The sequence below is a fragment of the Narcine bancroftii genome, chromosome 8 (assembly GCF_036971445.1).
Source record: "Narcine bancroftii isolate sNarBan1 chromosome 8, sNarBan1.hap1, whole genome shotgun sequence".
In the NCBI taxonomy this organism is placed as follows: Eukaryota; Metazoa; Chordata; class Chondrichthyes; order Torpediniformes; family Narcinidae; genus Narcine; species Narcine bancroftii.
Window position 1 is genome coordinate 137,154,228 of NC_091476.1, and position 17,758 is coordinate 137,171,985.

Sequence of the window (17,758 nt, forward strand, 5' to 3'; positions counted from 1 at the left end):
TTTCTGCTGATGGCGAATTTTGGTTTTTATACATAAAATCACCTGCTCAAGTTTTTTTTTAAAAAGTGAATTTACCTTTTACACTAAAGACCAAAAATGCAGATCGTGTGGTTCTTTTATGCAACGGTGAATTGTGAGCCGGCTTCCGAAACTGAAGGAGGCAGGGTGAGAAGTGCAGCCCGCCGGAAAGGGAAAGCGACCTATACTGAAAATGGTGACTAAAGATCAGGTACGAACTCTAGTGGAGATCTGTGCAAGCAGAATTAGGACTCAGGCAGATCTTTTGAGCAACATAATCACTTTTTTTGACTATATGGGTTCTTTAAAATTCACACTCTTGCGTGACGGGCTGACTGCGCCATCATGACATCATCAGCCCTCACCTTTGGAGCCATATTCTGTGGAAATCCTTTTACAGAGGAGATGGAGCGACTTTGCTCCACCTCTGAGTCTACTCTCCCAGGTGGATGGAAGATGGAGCGAGTTCGACCAGTCAGTCCTCCTTTGTACCTTTTATGGAGATAAGTGAATCGATTTAAAGACAGAGAATATCTGTCTTTACAATTGCTTCCACCCCCCCCCCCCCCCACTACGGAAGAATAATGGAAATTTTGTGTAATCTTGCATTTTCTGGTTTATTATAGGACAATAAAAGAATCTTGAATCTAGAATAACTACAATCGGTTACCTTGCCTGAGGATTACAGGACATGAAAAACTGCTGCTGGAAACTCAAAGTTAGTGTGACAGGCATATAATTAAGCATGAGCACACACCACTCTCCACATTTAGAGTGAGAGTAACTTTTCTGACCTTGCTGGTCAACACTATGTAACAGCTGAACCAGCTGAGATCCCAGGTCACTGACCCAACTTGGTCATATTGGCAGCTCTACCATCTTATCCCACGCTACTGTCAGCCCTTTGTGTTTTATTTTCCCCCTGACATTTCCAATATTCCTGGAACTTTCAATCACAACTGTTTGGGAAAAAAAAGGATTTATTGCTTTTGCCTCACTGTGATCTTCTTGTAAATTAGTCTTTCCACCAGGACCATGCTTGTACATGATGACAGAGTTATGGGGTTAACCTAGGGCAAGAGGTGGACTTTGTCTTGTTGCTGTGATAAAGAATCATCACCTTACCCATGTACCCGTAGGTAGAATCAGACTCCACGCTGTCTGTAATGGCCTCTGACCCAAGAATGGAGCCATTCTCTGCAACACACAATGAAGATAAGTCCCTTAGAATTAAATCTTGAATAACTGCAAACCCTCCCTACCTACCACCCATCTCCACGATGAGTCCCAATGATGCGGGTTAATTCCAGAACCATTTGGCAAATAAACAGATCCTTCAGCCGCAGTCTGTACTGACCAACCACCCGCTTACACTAATCCATTTTTAAACAACTGTCTCCACATTCTCATCAACTCCCCTCACATTCTAGCAGTCACACATACACCAGGGACCATTTATGAACCCACCAACCTGTACGTCTTTAAGATGTAGAAAGAAGCTCATGCAGTCACACAGGGAGTAAACTCCACCAAGGCACCAAGGTCATGGCCAAATCTGGATCACTGGGGCAGCAGTTCTACCCACTGCACCACTGGCTGCCTTTCATGACTGAACCAACTGGGTGAACATCTTTTGGCTTTCCAACTGTGGCGTCAATCACATGTCAGAACCCTAACCCTATGTTCGCTGGACATTCACTTAATTCAAGACCTACCAGACATTGGTGAGCAATAGAAATCTGAACCGTTTTCACCACCCAAAGCAACAAATGCATTCATTCCGCTGCCCCATGCAAGACACCAAAACATGCCAATGGTTTGGAAATTTCCTGGTGTAATGCATCAGCACCTTGTCAGTAGCTGCAATGGCTGAAATGAACCTGGTAGATTCTTTGGGGGAAGTGAGGAGCAGTCATTGTCTTAACAATGGTGTTGCGCTGAGGAGGGAACTTCATAATGAGGAACAAAAATTCCAGATGAAGGAAGTCCTTGCCCAAGCCTATCCCAATCCAAGGTGCCACTGTTACTTAACCCTGCATGTTATAAAACTGAAGAAAATATCTAATTCCTGCTAGAATTTCTCAAGAATCTGTCATACATTATTACAGTGAAAAACATTTACATGTTTGACACAATTGGAGCAGCTTTGCATAAATTGATGAGCCTCAAGACATTATCTAGCTAGACTGGATTTCTGGTCTGGGTAGGCCCAAGTGCTGATCTAATATTGGTTTGAGAATTTTACTTAAGCATGCAAAACTTGGAAGCAATAAATTATTTGCAAAAGTAACCATGAAACTCAGATTAATGTTAACATCTTAGTTGTTTTAAATAATCTCTTACGGGGTTGGAAATCTATAAGCGACTCCAGTTTCATGTACCAACGCATTTCATTCTTTGCGTGAATCCAATTGTGTCAAATCACTAAATCAAACAGACCAAATACAGCCCAACCCCACCTCTCAGTGGGAGAGTTGAGGACCGGAGGCCACAGCCTCAGAATATATGGAATTTTCTTCAAAACCGAGATGAGGAGGAATTTCTTCACTCAGTGTGGTGAATCTGTGGAATATGTTGCCACAAGACGGCTGTGGTGACCAGGTCATTGGGCAAATTTAAAGCAGAGATTGCAACTAATTTTGGGTGGATCTTGAACACTTTTCATAAGCACACAGGTACTTAGAGACATCTTATAAATGCGTTCCTCATATTCAAGATCTATTACATTTAATGAGAACCTGATTTAAAAACACCATCATTAACATGGAGTTTGCTACCAATCCAGATTGAATTTGATATCTCAAATCGAAACACAACAGAGAGGGCATTTACAATTATTTAAGAATCAAGAATAAAAGCTGGCATCAGTTGAGATGGACATGACACACTTGGAATTTTGGAAAACCCAAATGGTTCATCATGACCTTCATGGAGGAAAGTCTGCCATCCTTCCCATTTGACCCCATTAATGAGTGACTCTAGCCAGGGCACTTGACAATCACGTAGAATTTTATCCCAAGACACTTGAATGGTACATGATGGCCATTCTGCCTCATTGCAAGTTGGGCATTGAAGAAGGATACAAAGACTAATGGCCATAGTAGGTGTCATCAGCAAAATGCATCTTGAGTACTCATTAGGTCTTCTTCAAGGCAAGAAAATGGAGTTGAAAGGAAGAATACATCAGGCATGATTTGAATAGTAGAGAAGACTCAATGGGCCGAATGGTCTAGTCTTACTCCAGGTTTCCTCGCTGCATTGGAGATCCTTTGCGGCGCTCTGATATGGGACACCTTGCAGGGTTTCTCAATGGGAACATGGTTCAAAAAAGCATAAATCCCCAAACTTGGACATTGTAGACCTTGCTGAGAGATTCTGGAGCGAGACTGGATAAAGACAGCAGGTATCCTTCCCTGAACAGCAGTAAAGCTAATGGATATTTACAACATGCTTCACGGTCACCAACACTCATGGTAGCTTTTTAAATCAAGGTATTTAATTCAGTGAATCTAATTTTCCTGGCTAAAATTCCCCATCTTATTTTCCCACTATGATTGGAACTCGCATCTCTGGATTAATAACCACGAGTTTCTGGGTTACATAAACAGCAAACACTCTCCTATACATTATTAGACAGCTCAACTTACCAAAGGAGCCATAGTTGTGACGCACAGAACTTCCTGTGTAGAGGTCAGGACTCTGCGGAGTATAACTATCAGCTGAAATGAAACATCGTACTGAGTTAGAAGAAACAGGTGAATGTGAACATACAATTCTATGTGGAAGCATGGTCCTGTCTCTGATAACAGGAAGTCCTCCATCTTCTAGCTACCAGCGGTTTTTTTTAAACCAGTAGCACGATCTACCCAACAGTTCACCACTGAAACCAAAAATAACATTGAACTGGAAATACAAATCTCATATTATTTAAAACTTCCAAAATCCCATTAGTATACGACTTCACCCAGTTGGACTTTCATACAACAGATTTTCTATTGAGTGATTTAACTGATCAGTAAATAGGATTGGTGTTGATGCTCTGCCAGGAAGGAACAGATAAAAGGTCACCTGAGAGGTCCATGTTTGGTTCATCAACAAATGTAATGCAATTGTCTCTAATAATTCATTAGCAAGGTTTCAGATACTAGACATGTAACGTGGAAGTGAAACACTAAAATCTGCAGATGCTGTGAATGAAGCAAAAACAGAGATTCTGGAGGAACTCGGCAGTGTCCATAGGAGGTAAAGATAGAGTACCTCCCGCATTTCTGTGTTTTTACATAAATGGGGGAATTGTTAAAGCAAAAAAGCTGGCACATGACCAGAAGAAACTAGATTAACACTTTAAAATGAGGTTTGCAAACACAGCCAAGCTTGTTCCTCAGCCTGGCTACAAGTCTCTTCAGAGGCTTGATCTGATAGGTGCTTAAAGGTTCTGATACAGGAGACACAGAAGTGATACCTGTGCTTGTGGGAAATTAAAGATAATGGCATAAATCAACAGGGACTACTCGGGGTGAAACTTGCATACAGAGATGCAACAATCTGTCTGGTGCCCCTGTTTTCCCTGGTGGCAGCACAGGTTTGGGATGTGGTATCTGGGTGGCCCGAGCAACTAACTTAAGTACATTTCTACAGTTGCTACACATTGCAGCCATAGTGTAATGGAAGGATTGAATGTTTAGGATAATAGAATGAATGCCAATCAAATAGGCTGTCTTTATTTGCATGGTGTTAATCCTCTCCACCTTGGTATCCCTTTTGTCTGATTATTTCTCAAGGAGAAATTTAATGTTTAATAAAATAATCAAAGTATAAATGAAAAGTACTGTCATCCTGAATCCTATATTAAAAAGAGATAGAAGGCAAGATTAAATAGTCACTGGCATCATGGGGCCCAAGTATAGTCATTGCGAAAACAAGTAGCAACTGATAGGTTTCTTAATGTTCCACATGATTTAATGCAATACAAGTACAGCAGTTAATGCTCAAAGATCAGGCACTGTACAAAAACAAAGGGCTCATTCACTGCACTCTCCATAAATGAACTACTAGGCTTCTAATTTACAGTAAGAGGGGCTTATTGATCAACAACAATCGAGCTCACATCATTGTCACCTCCGCCAAAGTACAGTGAGAAAGTTCACTTTGCGTGCATTCCTGCTTGTCAATACATACATGCACTACACTGCATTTTTATTGCTGTACAAGCGCAGAGTTACACCGTGGGCTCAGTTAGAACAGAGGAAAGGCAATGTTGTTTAATTGATGCAAAGTTTGTTCAGGAGTCTGGCAGCAGTGGAAAAGAAACGGTTCTCAAATCTGTTGCTGCGTGATCTCACTCTCATGAATCTTCCTCCTGACTGGGGTGGGGGGGGAAGGTGTGGGATGAGTCCTTTAATACATTGACTGCATTTGCAAGAATGGATCAACATCCATACACAAGAATCAGCTTCATTATCACTAAATCACAATCACACCGTCAACTGGATAACAGCGATCTCTTGTCAGTGAAGACAGTAGAAAATTTCTCCTTTCTTTAACACCAGAATGTGAATGCCAACTTGCCCCAGAACGCACACCACGTGTTAGTTAACTCCCAGAGAGTACCTGTAATGCACCAGTAAAGCGGTTCCATTTCCTGCTCCAGTCTGTATCAATGGAGCTGGTCAATTTTGCTCCAGAGAGTGAGCAATTATGGCAAATTCAACTGACATTGGCCAACACCGTTCACTTGCTCCTCAAGCAGCAGTGACGCGGAGAAAGAAAACATGCAATCAGCTTAAGTCATTTTTATGATTTAACATCATGTAATTTGTGTTGCACAGAAAATAACAGCCTGCAACCAAAGTTATGGAAGCACTTAATGACTCTGGTATCACCCAACACATTCTTATAACTTCCAGAGTAAATGGGAAAAATGCCTATGATAATGTGCCACTGAGCATCTCCAGTCACCTTTCAGGATGCAGGGAACCAATATTCATTGCCAGATTCAGAAGGTGGGAATGAAATGCCATCTCCCTTCCAGTGAAGGTGCCACCATAGGGCTATTCAGGGCAGAGTTCCAGGATCAAGACTCATTGCAGATAGAGAAATTACAACACGAATCCAAGTCAGGATGGGGTGTGACCTGCAAAGGACATGCTCCCACATAGGAGCTGGCCTGGTCTTTGGTGATACAGGTCACACTAGCCTGGACAAGTAACAGCAATGCGCATTGTCGATGGTAGACACTGGGTGCAGGTCAATGGGACTTGACAAACTAATAGTTCAGTACAGACTAGAAAGGGCAAAGGGCCAGTTTCTGTGTTGTAATGTTCTGTAGGTCTAAACCTTGCAGATACTGTGCACAAGGACGGAGGGAATTAATGTTTAGGGTAGTGGATGGGTAGTTGTCAACCTTCTTGGTGCTGCAGTAATTCAAACAAGTAGAAAGCTTTTTTTAAAAATAAACACCCTTGACAACTTCCCAATCCTTCTACCAGTTTGTGTTAGGACAGGTGAAGAGGTGGCGCAATAAAGATTGAAATCCAGTACCTCTCCAACATGATGGCTGAAAGTTTACCTGCCCAAGTCAGTCGCTAGAGCCACTGTACTTTACTGCAAAGCAACTGAAAATGGAGTCTTACCTAGTAATGGATCTGTATTGAGACCAGCAGCCAGAAAATACAAAAAGGGAAGGATTACTGCTAAGAAACACAAGAAAAAGAGAAACCATACTTGCAACACAGAAACATACCAAAGCCTTTAGTCACAAGAACAAAGTGGAATGGAACAGAAGCAGACTTATACAAATAGAACAGGAGAAATGGAAGAATTACATTAGCAATAGTACAATTTTAAAGGGAATGTCGAAACACAGGGATGTGTGTACACATTCATTGAAGATGATAGAAGTTCAGAAGGTTTTTAAAATGCATATGGGCTATTTGGTTACAAAACTCGAGATGAATAATTTTAATAACCTCACAAGAGAATAGTATGCATTTTGGCGTGCCTTTCCCTTGGGGAAAAAAAAGTCAAGATCTCAGAGGGATAAAAGTAGAAGGTTACTTTTATGTAGATGTATCTCTTCATTGTGATAAATGGAACAATGGAGATGCTTCATTAATTCATATGTTCTGAACATGTCAGAGTCTTGAGAAATATTGGAACAAAGTATTTCAAACTTTCTCTGCACTTTTTAAAAGTTCATTTTAAACCTAATTCCCCCCTAACTGCTTTATAGCTATTGTTGAAGAGAGTGACACAACGTTAATAATTTCTGAGCTACACATATTACATTTTATTTCTCTTATGGCTAGACGGGTGGTGTTGCTCAGATGGAGGGATGTTACCTGCGTAGTCATGCTCATTGGCCACATGACATCATGTCATATTTAAACTTAGAGAAAATTAGATGCTTAATTTCTGATTTGAATTTAAATTTTCAAACACTTTTTGAATTACTTTCATAAATCTTTGATTTATTATGAAGGTAGAAATGTTGACTAATGAGATAATTTATCACTGATAAGAATTGTCATTTTTTTGGCCAAACACCTTCTTTCTTGGTCGTGGATTTAGATTTTCCTTTTTTTTTTAAAAATCAATACAATATAATCTGTTTGATTAAAATGTGGAGTGCCCTGGATGAAATGATACGATTTAAGCATAATGTATCTTCTTGAATTTTGCATTTTTGGATGCGAGATTTCCAAGTTAATAAAAATATTGAAGAAAGAAGGTTACCAAAATTGAGAAATATTAACAATGTTCAGAGGGTGGAAAACCAGGCTTCTTTATGGCAATATGCTTTTTATGACAAGGCTCCTGTCTAGTGACTGGGAATCTTTTGCAACTTTAAAAAGGAAGTACGTCAGTAATGCACTAAAGACTTTCGTTAAATGCCTCATCATATGGATGCCACCACAATCCATGATCTGCTCCAGCATGATCTGCAGATTACCAGAGTCTCTCAAATAACCCAAGATAGAGCTCAATCAGACCCCAATGGTTTGGAAGTCCTTCTGCAAAATCCTTAACCTGGCCAGGCTATCAATGTACCAGAATGCTTGCATTTCAAACCTGCAATGAGGAATGTACTCGTCATTAAGCACCTTGCTCTGACTTGTTACCATTTGATTTTTTTTTAATTTAAATTTTATTTACAGCACAGTAGAAATAGTTTCTGGCCATTTAAACGTGTGCTTCTCAATTAGCCCTACAACCCCATATGTTTTGAATGGTGGGAGGAAACCTGAGCACTGGGGAAAATCCAAGCAGACACTGGGAGAACATACAAACTCCTTACATACAGCACTGGATTCAAACCCTGGGTCGCTGGTGGTGGAATAGCATTGCTCTAACTGCTTTGCTATTTGCAGTAAACAACATTTCAAACAACACACACCCCCATACCCCCCCCACGCACCCATACCCCCCCCACGCACCCATACCCCCCCCACGCACCCATACCCCCCCCCACGCACCCATACCCCCCCCACGCACCCATACCCCCCCCACGCACCCATACCCCCCCCACGCACCCATACCCCCCCCACGCACCCATACCCCCCCCACGCACCCATACCCCCCCCACGCACCCATACCCCCCCCACGCACCCATACCCCCCCCACGCACCCATACCCCCCCCACGCACCCATACCCCCCCCACGCACCCATACCCCCCCCACGCACCCATACCCCCCCCACGCACCCATACCCCCCCCACGCACCCATACCCCCCCACGCACCCATACCCCCCCCACGCACCCATACCCCCCCACGCACCCATACCCCCCCACGCACCCATACCCCCCCACGCACCCATACCCCCCCCACGCACCCATACTCCCCCCCACGCACCCATCCCCCCACGCACCCATACTCCCCCCCACGCACCCATCCCCCACGCACCCATACCCCCCCACGCACCCATACCCCCCCACGCACCCATACCCCCCCCACGCACCCATACCCCCCCACGCACCCATACCCCCCCCACGCACCCATACCCCCCCCCACGCACCCATACCCCCCCCACGCACCCATACCCCCCCCACGCACCCATACCCCCCCCCACGCACCCATACCCCCCATGCACCCATACCCCCCACGCACCCATACCCCCCACGCACCCATACCCCCCACGCACCCATACCCCCCCCACGTACCCATACCCCCCCCACGCACCCATACCCCCCCCACGCACCCATACCCCCACACGCACCCATACCCCCACACGCACCCATACCCCCACACGCACCCATACCCCCCCCACGCACCCATACCCCCCCCACGCACCCATACCCCCACACGCACCCATACCCCCACACGCACCCATACCCCCACACGCACCCATACCCCCACACGCACCCATACCCCCACACGCACCCATACCCCACACGCACCCATACCCCCACACGCACCCATCCCCCCACGCACCCATACTCCCCCCCACGCACCCATCCCCCCACGCACCCATACCCCCCCACGCACCCATACCCCCCCACGCACCCATACCCCCCCCACGCACCCATACCCCCCCACGCACCCATACCCCCCCCACGCACCCATACCCCCCCCACGCACCCATACCCCCCCCCACGCACCCATACCCCCCCCACGCACCCATACCCCCCCCCACGCACCCATACCCCCCCCCACGCACCCATACCCCCCACGCACCCATACCCCCCACGCACCCATACCCCCCACGCACCCATACCCCCCCCACGTACCCATACCCCCACACGCACCCATACCCCCCCCACGCACCCATACCCCCCCCACGCACCAATACCCCCCACACGCACCCATACCCCCACACGCACCCATACCCCCACACGCACCCATACCCCCACACGCACCCATACCCCCACACGCACCCATACCCCCACACGCACCCATACCCCCACACGCACCCATACCCACACCCACCCATACCCCCCACACCCACCCATACCCCCCACACCCACCCATACCCCCCACACACACCCATACCCCCCACACACACCCATACCCACACACACACCCATACCCACACACACACCCATACCCACACACACACCCATACCCACACACACCCATAACCACACACACCCATACCCACACACACCCATACCCACACACACCCATACCCACCCATACCCACACACACCCATACCCACACACATACACCCATACCCCTACACACACACACACACACACACACACACACACACACACACACACACACGAGATGCTATAAGGCTCTGCTGCTAACAGGTATAGAATTACACAGAAGGCTTCATCTAAGCATGGGTGCAAATTGTTCCTCTGTGTAAGCTGCTAATAAAAAAAAAATTGATCCATTTTACAAAGAGTAAAATTATTTTATTAGTTACCACACTGATCAGGTGATGAGATTTTCCCCAGGAGTCTCTCCCTTTTCTTTTGTTGCCTATGGAGAAGATTTAAAGAACAGGTTCAGTACATAGAGTAATGAGGCACGGATTGCACTCGTTTTAAAGCCAAGCATGCTATCATTACAATGGACACAGGTCTGGGCAGAACAGGATGTACTCCCACCGCTCCCTCTTGGTGGATAATATTCCCACCAGCATTAATGATCAATCATTTCATTACATTATGTGCTGTAGATCAACAGACTGATTTAGACAGACATGCTCCCAATCAGTAGTAATCTGGCAGAGCAGAAACATATTCCAAATGAGGCATAAAAATTACTTTGCGAGTCAAGATTTGGATTTTTGCTCAAGCAAGCCCCTTCCCATTTCGGTGAGCCAGATCCGCCCTAGTCTCCTCCTGTGATGGAGATGTGTCAGCGCCATCCAATTGTAGCTTTCCACAGCAATTTTGGATGTGGCCCACTTGTTACACATCCCTTCTTCTCCTGACAGTGCCAAGTCCCTTGGTGTAATGCTGATGAAGCTGCACCAAATCAACACCAGGGGAAGCAGGATAAATCTGCTGGCATTTCCCAGACAGTTCCCAGCCAAGAAGCTTTCTAGCATCAAGCTCCTCCAGAAGTGAACAGAGAGAATGATGGTGACAGAAGGGGTGAGAGTTGCAGAGGCGAGACTTTAACTCGAGGTAGGACAGAGGGGGCGGAGGCAGGAAGGGTGGTGAAACCAGATGATCAGACATAGCCTGGAATTCTTTGAACATGATCCAGAGTGGCAGCATCACTCCTGGTCCTTACTAAAACAGGGCAGCTTAAATTGTCAAACGTAGGACTCCAGATTAAATGCCTGCTGTCTCCTCACCAGACCACATGCAAACTTGCTTTTCCATGGCAACCTGACCTCTACAGGGAGTCTGATGTTGGACTCTCATCTGCAGCCAAAAGCATTGATTGGCCCTACATTTTCCCTTACATCTACACAGTTGGGGGGGTGGGGGGTACTAAGTAGCTGGTTACAGGTGCAGCTCTTTGAAATTCAAGACATGGACATTAGTTTGAAGTTCAATGGGGAGGATGGATTGAGAGGTGAGAGCAAACATAGCCATCCCAACCAGAGCCGAGAATATGTTCCTTTCCAAACTCTCACTCAGCAGATAGACCAACGCAGCCAAAAAAAAATTTTTATTCCAGTAACAGTCTTGATGATTTAAAAGGGTCATTACTGGATCATTCCTGTGAAAGAGGTCTCCACAAAACATCTGAAGCACTTCCAACATTCTTACCTACATGTATGTTCCCAGCATGCAATCAACAACGTGAGCAGGTAAAACGCAAGGAAAATCCCAAGACTGAAGAATATTCCTTTAACATACGCCACAGCTGTAAGAGGAAATAGGAGTACTGTAGGGTTGAAAAGATTCCCAAGAAATTGGTGTATCTTACATAGTATTTTCTTGCATTAACAAAGACCCATGTCATCCTCAGTTTAATTATTGAAAAGATAATTAAAGATCAGAGCGGTCAGCTTTGAATGGAGCCAAAAAGAAATGATGGGGGTGAGGTGGGGGGGGGGGGGGGGGGGGGAGGGGAGATCTTTTTTTTTTCCTCAGGAAACAAGCACAGAATTGTTGGAAGTAAGGAACACAAGCAGTGAGGTCATGGAACCTATACAAATTAAAGGGGAGGAAGTGGCAAAAGGCCATTTTGGCCCACAAGCCTGTGCCATCCAATTACACCCAATTAACCTATTACCCCCAGACAATTCGAACAATGGGAGGAAACTTGAGCCCCAGGGAAAATCCATGCAGACACTGGAAGAACATGCAAACTCCCTATAGACAATGGGGGATTCAAACCCTGGTCCCGATCACTGGCGTTGCAACAGCTTTGCGCTAACCGCTATGCTAACCATTTTGCCCCTCTGTTCCACTCCTGATCTGGTTTGGGCTCAACTTGAGCAGACCAACAACCTGGAAAGTCACCCAGTTCTGGGAAATCAGAGTCAGGTAGAAAATACCAGCAATCCCGCATGGGTTAGAAAAATAAACAGAAAGCTGTATCCAACAAAACAGGGCTTAGAGAGCAGCAATTTTCTAAGCGTGGGCTGTCAAGGATACTGTTGCCTTATTTTGAATGTTAGAGAGCTCATGCTACATTCAGAAACTTTATCCAACCAAGGAAGTGGTCCAAGTTGATGTGCTTACAATTCACAGCTGGCACCACAATCACATTCAGGATTTTGGTTCTATTCCCCAAACCCATCGGCTCATCTGAAAAGAGAGGAGAGGAAAAGCGTAACCATCAGGTCAAAGATTTCAGTGGAGCTGCAAGAATAACATTCTGCAGGTTCTTTCATTCATTGAATTATGCAGCAAGGAAGCAGGTCATTTGGTCTGATTGAGTTGGACTCCGCCTTGCTGTGTTCACCCCACTTGTCATGCGTTTGACCCATATTCGAACCAAACCTTCCCTGGTCAATTGTCTTTTAACCTTGCAACAGAAATCTGTTTAGCAGCAAACAGAGGATAAAATCAAAAACGTGATGTTGGAAATCTGAGATAAAAGGATTAAATGCTGCAAATACTCTGTGGAAAGATAAACAGATTTCAGTTCCATTGTAAGCAGAGTTTATCATGTATCTTATTGAGCCAGACAGCAAGGGTGGGTGGTAAAGAATGAGGAGAGGGGGCTGGCAAGAAGGCACAGATTCCTCCCCTTTCCAGTAATCATCATGGTGAACCTTCTTTGAACTGCCTCCAATCAAAGGACACAGACATGCATTCCGATTTGCTCTTGGTACAGTTTAATCTTTGTGTTACACAGTTCTAGGTTTCCTCAAGGTCAGAAGCTGTTCTCAGCCATGCAACAGTAACATTCAACCAGGGAAGGCAACTGACCTTCAAAATCGTTCAAAGCACAGTCAGCTCTTGGAGGAAGACCGATTAATGAAAATACAGTAAAATCCCCATTATCTGGAATTCAAGCAACCGGCAGCCACAACCAGCAAAAAATATATAATACTAAAGTTAAGAAAACTTTACTATATAATAATCTGCATATATTGTAAACTCTGTAACATTGTGATTTGATACTGTTATAATTATCATACCCACCCACGCACCCATACCAGAAACTTGTTGATTTAAAAATATTTTTAAAAATACAAAAGTTTAAAATTAGCACACCTGCACAGTTAGTTTGGCAATCCATGCAAAGGCAATCTCAAGCAACCTAAACATTCTCTTATCCGGCATCTATCAATCCCCAATAGGGGCCAGATACTGTACTTTCAAAAAGCCACTGCAGACTGGTCGATGTCACAACCCTCTCCTCAGAACATCTACCTGGCAACAACTACCTACCTCAGTGACAAATACATCACCAGCTGGAATAGTCACAAGTTAAATAAAATTGGAAAGTGGCGTTTCAAACCCATCAATGCATTCTCTTAATATAGGAGCACTTTTATTTTAAAAATCCCACAATTTGTTGTTAGAATTTACTATAGGGGCAGCAAACTCATCCAGGCACGTGGGAGCCAGTTTCACGTCTTCTAGGTAGAGAAAGGCTTTCGAGCTTCAGGAGGTGAGTCACTTGGAAGAGAGTACCCAGATTCTGACCTACTCGTGTAACCATCATGCAGCTGGTCTGCTCAAGTTCTGGTCAACGTTGTCAAATTATTTGATAAAACTCCTGCAGAGTGGCGTGGGCATTTCACCAAAGATGTGCTGAAGAATGTGCGATTTCGTCAGAGTGCTGGGTTGTGACTCCTTTTGTCTATGGTTAGGTGGGTTAACCAGGTGCCTCTTATCCCTTATCCTAATACCCCAAGGTGCTCTGTGCTGTCCTCTACCTTCTTGCATAAGATGTGTTCTTGTGTTTAATGAACATAACTCCACCCCCACCCCCCCCCACCACCTCCCTCATTCATACCTTCTTTCAATGGGTAGAAAGGCAGCGCACCGCCACATGCCTCGTCCTCAGTCTTCACCACCACCACTACATAAAAGCTGCTGTTCCTGAAATCCTTTCGCTGTTGGGACAAGAACAGGAAGTGCTTGATTATCATGACAGAGCTGAGCAGGTCTTGAGCCTGCTGATCATTTTCTTCCGTAGAAATTAATGCAAGTGCATTTGCGAGCGAGAGTGAGATCCCATGCCTCACACTTGTGCACGCCGATTGAAGATGAATTCCACCTGATAACAAGTAGTAAAACGCGAAAGTCTGCAGACACCATGATTGAATTAAAAAACACAATGCTGGAGAAACTCAGCAGATCAGACAGTGTACTTTACATAATAGACACACATAACCAACGCTTCAGGCTTGAGCTCAAAGTGTGAGCAAAATGTACATTTTGTTCATACATTGATGAAGGGCTCAAGCCCAAAGGATTGGTCATGCATCTTTTTCTTTGCTACATAAAGTACACCATTTGACCTGACAAGTTTCCTTCAGGTGCCTGCCTACATTTTGCTCATACCTTGATGAAGGGCTCAAGCCTGATACGTTGGTTATGTATCTTTATCTTTGCTATATAAAATACACTGTTTGACCTGCTGTGTTTCTCCAGCGTTGTTTTTACTTCATCCGGTCAAAATTTTCCTTTCTTCGTCTCCTCACTCCTTGTAGCTAGATACTTATTCCAAATCTATAGTTTTGTGTTTATATATTATTGGTTGTTTTTATTCATCAAGGTGATATGGGCGTTGCTGGCAAAGTCAGATCATATTGCCCATCCCCAACTGCCTGCGACAAGGTGATGAATTGCTGTTGCTCTCTCATCTCCACCACACAACGAGAACAGTTCATTAATGGAACCCAATGACAATAACATAATGGTGCAGCTTAGAGGGTTGCCTGTTGCTTGTCTGTTGCCCTGGCCTTCTAAGTGCTGGAGTTTGGGGGGGCTGGGAGATGTTGTGAAAGATACTTACAGTGCATCTTGTTGATAGTGTCCACTGCAGCACCAGTGGTGGAGAGCAGGAAATATTTAAGGTTGTGGAGTGGGTGTCAATCAAGTGATCTGCTGTGACACAATTTTTTAATTTTTTTTTAAAAAAAGGGCATGGTAACAGGCCCTTTCGGCACAAGAGACCGTGCCATCCAATTACCTTAAAACCCCCGGTACATATTTGAATGGTGGGAGGAAACCAGAGCTCCTGGGGAAAACCCACGTAGACATGATGAAAACATATAAACTCCTTATAGACAGTACAGGATTGTAACCCTGGTCTAGATCGTTGGTGCTGTAACAGCATTGCACTAACTGCTACACTAACTGTGCCACCCAAGGATGACAGCTTCGTAAACACCGGTGATGCATCAGCTGAAATTTGACTTTTCCAAGTGTTGTTGCAGAAAGTTTTGGGCTGCTCGATACAGAAGCATTTTGTGGTAGCGTTCAAGATCTTTGCCCATTGAGTTTGATTGGTATGCAAGGCCTCGGATGAAGTGGTTTGAGCTGCTAAGCAGCAAGGAAACACCATGCCACACACTGTCACCAACAAGAGACAGTCTGATCACCTTTTTTTTGGTACTATCATCACCAGCTCCCCCTTCCTTCTTCACTCTAGGGTCACCATTTCCAGGAACTTAGACCAGCCACATGGTTACTGACATTGGCCAGTGGCAGACTCCCACTTAAAATCTCACTGTCTACCTTCTGCCAAGTACAAAAATATGATTGAATCTCCACCTCATTTGAATAATTTTTAAGTTTTGGCAGCTAGATCAACATAGACTGCTTGGCTAACACCTAACTTCCCTGCTATTTTTGCTAACATCTTAACCTCCTTGCAATCGAGATCAAACAGGTGTGATTACACCGCAGAACGAGGGCCAAGCAAAAACTCGCAGAGGGAGATTTAAACTCAATCCATCAGGACCAGAGGAATAAAACCAATCATCAGACATTAATGAGAAGATACAAACGGAGTGCTTCAGATTTGTGTTTTCGATGCAATGAGCAAAAAGGTAAATTTTTGCATTCAGTTTGGTCTTGTGAGAAAGGTAAGGGTGTTTAGACTAAGAGATATTTTGCAAGAAATCTTGAAAATAAATTTTTTTCTAGATCCAAAGATCTTTTTAATTGGGGAAGTTAGATAATAAATTAGATAAATTTCAAATGGCATTCTTGCGATTAGCTTTAGCAGTAGCAAGAAAATGTATAGGGGTTTCATGGAAAGACCAAATGGAACTTAATTTACAAAGATGGCATTCAGAAATAAAGTCTTGTATACCATTGGAGAAGGTAACTTATAATTTATGGGATAAATATAATGTATTTAAAAAGTTTTGGAGCCAATCTTTGAATTATTTCAATCTGAAAATTTGAGGCTGGTCATGAGTGCTGCTAGATCTCCGTATCATATAGTAAACAAATGATCTGAGTTATTCTCCTTATCTATTTCTTTAGTCTCTTTTGCTATGGGGGGGAGAGGGTAAGTGGGTTAGAATTTGGTTCAGGGGAGAGGTAAGGTTTGGGGTGGGGTGATTAGGATTTTTTTTCTCTTTAGGATTTCTTGTCGTTTCTTTTAAGTTTTTTTTTAATATGTAACCACGAAGGTTTTTGATAATTTGTTAATATTTTAATCATGTAATTGTGGTTATTAATTGGTTTTCTAATAAATAATTTTTTTTAAAGAAATCATCAGACATCAATGGACCTGTGCCTTTTCCAAATAAAACTGTCTATTCTGGACACAATCACTGCTTCTGTACACGAAAGGCAGCGCAGTTAGCATAGCGGATAGCACAACTCCGTTACTTTACCAGCCACAAGGGTTTGAATCCTGCACTATCTGTAAGGAGTTTGTACGTTCTCCCCGTGTCTGTGTGGGTTTCCTCTGGGCACTCAGATTTTCTCTCATCCTTCAAAATGTACCGGGGTTGTAGGTTAATTGGGTGTAATTGAGAGCATGGGCTGGAAGGGCAAGTTACCATGCTGCATGTCTAAATTTAAATTCAAAAACACCGCTGTATCAACTTGGCATCTGATCTGGTGAACTGTAGCTTTCAACTATACACAACTTTGCCAAAGACTGCACTCAATCTACCTCTCACATCAAATGAATGAGTGTCCAATTCTTTTGATTAAGTTGATGGAGGGAGCAATGCCCTTCCAGCAAATGGGAGAATTCCTTGCTCTTCTTGCAATGGTTCAATGGTATCCTACATGTCTAGACCAACAGGCAGTGAGGACTCAGGTTCAACAGCTCACTGTCAGATGGGTCTCCTAACACTGCCAAATGCCGCAGGTTTTAGGATTGGAACTCGGGGCAAGGGGTTGGGCTTCATGCCACCATCTTCTGTTTGGAACCGGGGGTGTGTAGGGGGAGGGGAGAAG

General features: G+C 44.3%; 2 protein-coding genes across 3 annotated transcripts in view; both read right to left on the reverse strand.

Moving 5' to 3' along the window:
- LOC138741224 (SID1 transmembrane family member 2-like) overlaps nt 1-14,428 on the reverse strand; it is a 47,192-nt gene extending 32,764 nt beyond the window's left edge. The window contains exons 1-7 of one of the 2 annotated variants that reach the window (XM_069894965.1): nt 14,343-14,428; nt 12,614-12,679; nt 11,693-11,789; nt 10,390-10,445; nt 6,651-6,710; nt 3,666-3,737; nt 1,144-1,215 (exon numbers count right to left, since the gene is read on the reverse strand). In XM_069894965.1, coding sequence (XP_069751066.1) covers nt 1,144-1,215; nt 3,666-3,737; nt 6,651-6,710; nt 10,390-10,445; nt 11,693-11,789; nt 12,614-12,671 — 415 coding nt within the window. In that variant the 5' untranslated portion in view covers nt 12,672-12,679; nt 14,343-14,428. The remainder of the gene's footprint in view (nt 1-1,143; nt 1,216-3,665; nt 3,738-6,650; nt 6,711-10,389; nt 10,446-11,692; nt 11,790-12,613; nt 12,680-14,342) is intronic. The other variant, XM_069894966.1, reaches the window with a different exon arrangement.
- The window catches only part of LOC138742111 (SID1 transmembrane family member 2-like), a 15,396-nt gene continuing 10,888 nt past the window's right edge, over nt 13,251-17,758 (reverse strand). Inside the window, exons 6-9 of the mRNA XM_069896296.1 lie at nt 16,195-16,262; nt 15,693-15,907; nt 14,343-14,634; nt 13,251-13,381 (exon numbers count right to left, since the gene is read on the reverse strand). Coding sequence (XP_069752397.1) covers nt 13,251-13,381; nt 14,343-14,634; nt 15,693-15,907; nt 16,195-16,262 — 706 coding nt within the window. The remainder of the gene's footprint in view (nt 13,382-14,342; nt 14,635-15,692; nt 15,908-16,194; nt 16,263-17,758) is intronic.